Source organism: Brachyhypopomus gauderio, chromosome 16 (assembly GCF_052324685.1).
Source record: "Brachyhypopomus gauderio isolate BG-103 chromosome 16, BGAUD_0.2, whole genome shotgun sequence".
Classification (NCBI taxonomy): Eukaryota; Metazoa; Chordata; class Actinopteri; order Gymnotiformes; family Hypopomidae; genus Brachyhypopomus; species Brachyhypopomus gauderio.
The window spans coordinates 21,550,251-21,558,854 of record NC_135226.1 but is presented as its reverse complement, the minus strand read 5'-3'; the positions used below and the strand labels follow the sequence as shown (position 1 = coordinate 21,558,854).

General features: G+C 47.2%; 1 protein-coding gene across 1 annotated transcript in view; it reads left to right on the top strand.

The window, feature by feature from the left end:
• The first annotated feature begins 295 nt into the window (after positions 1 to 295).
• LOC143477769 (protein turtle homolog B-like) overlaps positions 296 to 8,604 on the top strand; it is a 47,476-nt gene continuing 39,167 nt past the window's right edge. Inside the window, 1 exon segment of the mRNA XM_076976516.1 lies at positions 296 to 609. Within this exon segment, the coding sequence (XP_076832631.1) occupies positions 546 to 609 (64 nt within the window). The 5' untranslated portion in view covers positions 296 to 545.

Sequence of the window (8,604 nt, the reverse complement as noted above, 5' to 3'; positions counted from 1 at the left end):
TGCGGAGAGCGATGGAGGGGATCGCATCCTCCCTGCGGTGGTTTGTAACGCAAAGTGCAGCGACGGTCGGTTGCAAACAGAGACAAAACGGAGAATATATAAAGGCGCGGACTCGAGTGTGTGTCAGTGCGCATGATACTGCGGTTGCACTGGCACGCTCCAACTCACCTTGAATAGGAGCGTCTGCCACGCCGTTTCACTACCAGGGGGCGGGTGATTAACCAATACACGCCCCAAAGCCCCGGGACGGCAGCCAATCACACGGCGGAGGAGGCGGGCCCGGCGGCTACATTCCCACACTCGGTGTCGCTTTGCGCTCGAGCGTCTCCGTCTTCCACAAACGCGCTGGTGCAGGTGCGCTGAGTTCGGGGAGGATGCACAGGGAGGACGGGCTGGGGCGGCATGAAGGGACCCGCTGAACGGACCGAGCGCAGGATATGAACATCCGGCCGTCGGACGGACGCGGAGCGGTGCCAGGAATTTGAATATGAGCAAATTATCGGAAGGGGCACTTTGAGCTATTATTTGTGGTTGGCAATAGTACTATGATTTGGTATGTGGCCACTTTGATAGCAAGTGTATTCAGCACCCGAGGAACGTCAGCTCAAGGTGAGTCGAAGTGCAGGATGTCTAATTGTCTGAGGGATGGTGTTATTAACGCTGGCCTGGGGTTTTATGCTCTCCCGTTTGACGTGTGCCGATGTGCGAATCTCTTTCATTTTTCCTAAAATGGGCGCATGAATAAAGAGTGAAAGCCCATTCGCGTGGAGATGTATTGTGTGGCCAGGCCAGGAGAGACGCGCAGACACAAGGCGTATTACCAGCGTGCACACACACTCTCCACCGCTCCCGGGATGACAAATGGCTCTTAGAGGATTTTATGCGCTATTAAAACCATTCACCGTCAATCGATCATCATTGTCAAACCGTTGGTTAATTATATTAAATGAAAATGTCAGCGTGAAATACACACGTGATAGCCTCGCAGATGAAGGGTTGTCCTGCACGGATCCACGTTTGAATTCAAATTCGTGTGAGAGGGGCGTGCATGACATGGAGGGAGTCGCAGGCTGGGACACGATGCTCTGACATTTACACCGACTATAGTGCTTGCGTGCTGTTTTCTTACTACTGTTGTGTGTAGACGCAATCTCGGAACCAGCGCCGTCCTCATGTGTGATGTGATGTGACGCGGTGGCCATCGTGCATGAGGCGGTGTGTGTGTGTGTGTGCGTGCTGGCGCCGTGGACACACACCGCTGTTGTGTGTTTTAGACTGGAGATTAGACGAATCGCGTATTTTCGCTATTGTGAAGAAGCCTGTTGACCAATGGACTTATTTAACCTTGTATTTCCGCACGTACCCAGAAGGAGGGGTTGTTCCCTCGGTACCGTAAAGCGCTAATTGCGAGGGTGAATTCGGAGCCTGTATAATTAGACTATTGGGCTGAATGGGAGGTTCGGTAAGGAGTCAGAACTCGTTAAATACTTAAGTAATCTCACACATGCTGAGTTTGTAATTATTATAGTAGTAAACCTACCTTCTGTTTAAAACTTGCTCAAGGGTTATATTGATTTATAAGGACGTTGTGATTAGGCTATATGCGTAATGTAGACTGTTGGACCAGCTGTGTGCAAACTAGGTGTTGTTGCTTACAAAAATCTTTGCATGTCTATGGAAAAAATACTGCAGGCCATATTTCTTATCTCAGGCTCAAATACATATCCATGTATTTTCTTTCCCTGTGCTGATACTCGAAATGGGTTTATGACCACAGAATGTGATTATGTGACTCTTTAAACCCCTTACACAAAATCTTACTCAACATTAACTCACTGTTGTGAAAATAGCCACTACATGTTTACACATCAACAGATGTGAACAGAATGATGAGACTCTGGAACGTCAGATGCTAAATGGTTCAAAGAGACAGTAAAGTGAATGATCAGTGAATTAGAACAGTCATCATCCAAATTAGAACATTTTAATTAGAACCTAACACTCATAATCAGAATTAGAACCTAACACTCATAATCTGAATTAGAACCTAACACTCATCATCTGAATTAGAACCTAACACCCATCATATGAATTAGAACCCAACACCCATCATCAGAATTAGAACCTAACACCCATCATCAGAATTAGAACCTAACACTCATCATCAGAATTAGAACCTAACACTCATCATCAGAATTAGAACCTACCACCCATCATCAGAATTAGAACCTAACACTCATCATCTGAATTAGAACCTAACACCCATCATCAGAATTAGAACCTAACACTCATCATCAGAATTAGAACCTAACACTCATCATCAGAATTAGAACCCAACACCCATCATCAGAATTAGAACCTAACACTCATCATCTGAATTAGAACCTAACACCCATCATCAGAATTAGAACCTAACACTCATTATCTGAATTAGAACCTAACACTCATAATCTGAATTAGAACCCAACACCCATCATAAGAATTAGAACCTAACACTCATCATCTGAATTAGAACCTAATACTCATCATCTGAATTAGAACCTAACACCCATCATCAGAATTAGAACCTAACACTCATCATCAGAATTAGAACCCAACACCCATCATCAGAATTAGATCCTAACACCCATCATCAGAATTAGAACCTAACACCCATCATCAGAATTAGAACCTAACACTTATCATCAGAATTAGAACCTAACACTCATAATCAGAATTAGAACCTAACACTCATCATCAGAATTAGAACCCAACACCCATCATCAGAATTAGAACCTAACACTCATCATCAGAATTAGAACCTAACACTCATCATCAGAATTAGATCCTAACACTTGACACACAGTGGGCTCTCATGATTGCCAAAGTAATTTCAGAGGCCATCTTGAAGAAATTTGTAGTGACGTATCAGTGCAGCCTGTCAAAATGCTCAGGTACTTCCAATGTTCCATATTTAATAATACTAAAGAAGGTAAAAAGGAAAAGTGCTGAATTGACTGAGTCAGAGAACACCTGACAAGTGCCGCACTGTGGGTTGGGTGGGGGGGGGGGGGGGGGGGGGGGGTGCAAACACAGCTGAAGCAGTGAAGGTGAAAATTGATTTCATCACAAGCTGTGAGGTCTCAAATATGCAAATAAGAGCAATAATGACAACAGTAATTCTATCCAAAGCTATTTTTTGAGAGATCTAATTGGGTGATATCTATAGGATTAGACGTTTGGGGAGCAATCATGGATTTCTGCAGAACACTTATAATTTATAATAAACCTTTGATTGCAATTTGAAGAAATGTCTTCTAGAAATATGAAATGATGCCATCTGTGTTTAAAAGACTGCACAGAGTGGACTGGGTGTTGTGCTGGGTCATTACCCATGGGGCTGTGCTGCTGGACCGGGTCATTACCCATGGGGCTATGCTGCTGGACCGGGTCATTACCCATGGGGCTGTGCTGCTGGACTGGGTCATTACCCATGGGGCTGTGCTGCTGGACTGGGTCATTACCCATGGGGCTGTGCTCTTTGCCTCCTCCATGTGCCCAGCTGATAAAGGTGTTAGTTAGAAATCTCTGTAAAAATCAATTGCCTTTTATAAAGAAATAGAAATCTAAACTAATTCCAAATGTTCTGATTAGGATTGTTTCTGTAAAATGAGATAAATCAAGTATGGAATAAGCTTTTTTGAAAGGGCAGATATACATTTTAATGATATATAAAACACATGAATTATAAAATCATTAAAAAGTGAGGTAAGAGGAACGCGTGTTGGCACAGACCCTTGAGTGCTGTGAGGAAACAACGTGGGCGGAGGACACCACGTGGGCGGAGGACACCACGTGGGTGGAGGACACAACGTGGGCGGAGGACACCACGTGGGCGGAGGACACCACGTGGGCGGAGGACACCACGTGAGCGGAGGACACCACGTGGGCGGAGGACACAACGTGGGCGGAGGACACCACGTGGGCGGAGGACACAACGTGGGCGGAGGATACCACGTGGGTTGAGGACACCACGTAAGCGGAGGACACCACGTAGGCGGAGGACACCACGTGAGCGGAGGACACCACGTGGGAGGAGGACACCACGTAGGCGGAGGACACCACGTGGGAGGAGGACACAACGTGGGCGGAGGACACAGCGTGGGCGGAGGACACCACGTGGGAGGAGGACACCACGTAGGCGGAGGACACCACGTGGGCGGAGGACACAACGTGGGCGGAGGACACAGCGTGGGCGGAGGACACAACGTGGGCGGAGGACACCACGTGGGCGGAGGACACAGCGTGGGCGGAGGACACAGCGTGGGCGGAGGACACCACGTGGGCGGAGGGTTCTCCATCTCCAGTTCACCAAGGTTCCTTTACCTGAAATGATGGACCCACGTTTCCCCCGTTCTGTCTGTTTTAACTGCAGTGTGGTGCTTTGGACACGCGTCTCTGCTTCTACCAGAGATTACATCCATTTACATTTAGCACCACTGCAGTTTGCAGGTTTAAATACATCCAGCCTTAAAAAACTGACACAAAATGGAATACTGCATGGAAGTTGGGATTCTTCACTACACATTCCCTGAAGTCCTTCACTTTGAATTCCATGTAGGAGAAGACATTCTTCATCATGAAATACACTTAGCATTAGCAAACACAGGCAGCTACTACACTACTCAGTTAAAAAGCCCAATTCTACTTCAGCTGTGGGATGAATAACTGAAGGTTGTGTCTGGAATTAAGAAATCAAACTGTGCAGCCAGTCACCACCCCACATTACCCCCCCCACACACACACACACACACACACACACCCCTCATACCCTCCACACATCCAGTGATTGGAGCAGTGTGTTGGTGGGGCCAGTCTGACTGTGCGCTGGTTAGCGAGTCTGGTGCCCCGTGGCCCCGGAGCGGGTGGAGCGGAGCCTCCTGTCAGGGTGTGTGGCGTGGCCCCCGAGCTGCTCCACCCTCCCCTGCTCCACCCTCTATATCCCCCACCGTCTCCCCTTACAGCCTGTCTCCACCTCCCCCTCGTCAGCCGGGGCCGTGTCAGCTCAGCCCACGCCCTCTTCTCCAGGGCCATGAAATATTCATCAGGACGTTTGCAGAGTCCAGACTGCTCTCCTGCATGCTCGGTGAGGGGTGCTAACCTCTGGAAAGCCCTCCACGTTAAACCGGGCTCCTATTCTGACCCTGCCAGGTGCCGCACGGATCAGCTCTTCTGTAGCAGGAAGTCTGGCGATCACTTACATCCGGTCCATTTTCCGCTGGGCATGTCTCTTTGTTCTGGTGAGGCACTATAATGATCGCCTTGTTTTGGTGATAGCACACCTGAAGATTTGCCCTCATGGGACCATCACAAGGTCTGTGCACAAGGTGCTGTCCTAAAGGGGAGCTGCTTCCTCCACAGGGTTGGACATTATATTCCTTTTGTTGTACAATAGACCACGTGCCAGATGACTAATGACTGGACCGCAGTGGGGCTTCACTGCCATTTTTGCTGATAATTATCACACTTCAGTCTAATGACGAGAATGCCGCCAATTCACCACTTTGTTTTGCTCAAGATGGTCTTTCCTGCCGAGGATGCTGTTTTCTCCATTGTCATCACTTTGATGTGTAATCAGACGCCTCTCTATGGATTCTAGACGGAGCTGTTTGTCCGGTCTGGACGGATCTCCCATGAGCACTGCCTCTCCTACTGCTATTTCATAGCATTTCACTCAAATTAACAAGCATTTTTTAATTATGTTACAATAGCCTTTTTAGCTGTGCAAAAGAGAAAATAATATTCAAAATTCTCTCTAGTACCGGGAAAGACCGTTTAGTGTGTAATGCTGTGAGAGTCTTGAGCAGATTGTGAAGGGAGACCAGGCTCCAGATGGCATGGGGTGATGGGGACGTTCGTGGGGCGTCAGACGGGCACCTATGACCCTGTTAAAGCGACCGCGTCTTGTGTTTCCAAAGGAGCGGGTGACCATCTGTTATCCCAGAGGTCTCGGTTCCAGTACACTTCCTTTTCTCCTTCTTCTGGTTTTGTGCAGTTCTGGAGTCTGGGGGGAGTGTGTTCTGCAACTATTGTAACTTTGATGATGCAATGTTGAAAGGATTTGGGTTGAGCTGAGTGGAGCAGAACCTTTGAAGGGAGTGTGCTGCGTTTATTAAACAGCTTCTGTACTGGAGTGCGGAGCATTTTGGAGTTCTGGTGGGGTGAAGCCATCTCCATCTTTATAGGCGGCTTAATTTGTACCATTTTTGCTGCATGTGAAGGTCAAACAGTCAGGGGCTGAAGTGCCACAGTTGTGCAGACCTGCCACGCAGCGCAGACCTGCCTGACTTCACAGACCTGTCCAGCTGCGCAGACCTGCCCGACTGCACAGACCTGCCCAGCTGCGCAGACCTGCCTGACTGCACAGACCTGTCCAGCTGCACAGACCTGTCTAGCTGAACAGACCTGTCTAGCTGCACAGACCTGCTGGGCTCTCTTCAGTCATTAATTCTCATGTGAGCCTGTGTGTCTCCTGCATGGCACTGACCTAACCAATTGGCTCTCTGTGAAATGACCTTTGCCAAACTTAGGCTGGCGATCATTTGCGGCTCCGTCAATGGTCTGAGCCTTGATTGGTCCACTGCAGCTTCTCCTGCTCCTGCCTGTTGTGTGGGAGTGACGGTGAGATGGCGGTGAGACTGTGTCGAGACTGTGTCATAGCGAGGTGCTAGACCATCACTGCTTCACACCACGCATCTTAATATTACTCATCAAATGAGAAATATGAATATCTAACCAATATATTCATCATATTTTCATCAAATACTGCATTTGATTTTGATTTGATTTGATTTAGGATGAGTATACTCCTTGGTTGGTGTAAATAGACAAATAAATGGATTGCTTTGTTTTTTATTTACTGAATGTGTAGAAAATGTGCAAAAATGCTTTAGAAGTGATCAGAACCCCACTATAAAAGGCTGTTTGTATAAAGAGTGTGAGCACAACCAACCAGTCTGCAGGACACCAAAATAAGCACTTCAGAAATTAAGTAAATGTCTGCACAACATACTTAAATCTCCGTAAATTAAAGTAAAAAATCTGAATGTTAGGCTTTTCATTATTAATTCAGGACCCACCACTGAAATCACTGAACACCTCAGAACACTTTCCATCCTTATTAATCTCTGAAAGTATCTATAAGTGACTTTTAAAAAGAACGTTTGTTCTTTTTAACCGAGCTTTGCTGTTTTGGCATTGAACAGCGCCTCCTACAGACAGCAGGACATGCAGTTGAGTTTTAGCCAATCCAGTTAAAGCCATCGAGCATATTTCCAGGACGACTTCTGATGTACCATTAATCCCCCCCTGTAACTTCAGCACACCCAGGAACAGCACATTCCCACTCCAGTGTTGGAGTGTCCGCAGGTCTGTGTTCATTAACAAAATTAAAATACACATATTGCCTTGTTTGCACTTGTTCATTCTTACGATCTCATAAAGACACTTCACAGTTATCGGTGTGGCGGCGTGCTGAGCCCTGATGGGGGATTATGGGGCTCGCTGCAGTATAGCAGGTAGTCCTCAAGCTGTCTGTGGTGCAAGAGAGACGAGGAGGTGGTTGAGCAGTCGGTCTCTAGAGCGGAGTCCTGCTTACTCATCCAGGTTATGATCCCTTTTAGAATAATATACTTCTATCATCTGTATTGTTGTGTGCTGTAGGGTTAGGTATAGATAAAGTGCTTTCTCATCGCACACGATGCAGTCGCCCCTAGAAGAGGCTGTAGTTGCTATAAAAAAGCTCAAATGAACCTCTGCTGTATGTTTGGTTTTAGCCTCTTGGTTCGTAATGTAGTGCAATGCGGTACGACGTACAACCAAATAAAGCCCTGTCTGATTTCCTGCTGACTGGTCTCTGTAAATGCAAATTTCTCAGATTAGCTCAGGGTTCATTTTAAGGAGGGTGAGAGGGCATTTTGTGTCTCATCAAATGTGGGCAAAGCCATTTAGGTGTGGGAAAAAGCATGAAAACACGTTCGCTGGTCTCAGTGTCCTTAGAGCATAAGGAGAATTATGAGCGAATGGTTCAGGACTCTGCTGTCTTCAGGACCAGTGTGGACAGAATGTGGTGAGAAGTGAGTGCACCCACTAATGTGACAAAGGCACTAAAGTGACCATGGCACTCAGTACCGATCCCCCGTGGATATGATAGACGTTCTCATGGTGGAGACTGACACTGTTTAAGTGCTGGCAGATTTATGAATGAAACAGTTTCTCTGGGCACTCTGTGTGTTCGGCATCGCTTTCCGTTCATCCGGACATGAACTCACAAACTGCTCCACGGTCCAGTTAATGAGAACAAAGGAATGTTCCATTGTTCCTTAAAGGTGTGTGATAACTCCAGCACCAGGCGGATCCCTCTGAAGGGTTTTCTAGGTTTCCACACTCGTGGCTTCCTGGAGGATAATGCACCCTCAGCAGGACTGCGTTTTTATTCTGGAGGTGAGTTTTCCCCCCGTTGTGGGGAGAGCCATGAAAACTCTGACACAGGAAACGAAGCGGATGAGGAAAAATCCATTCCTGGGTGTTTTTCTGCTGAGGTCCGTGCAATGACCTTTGGCGTTC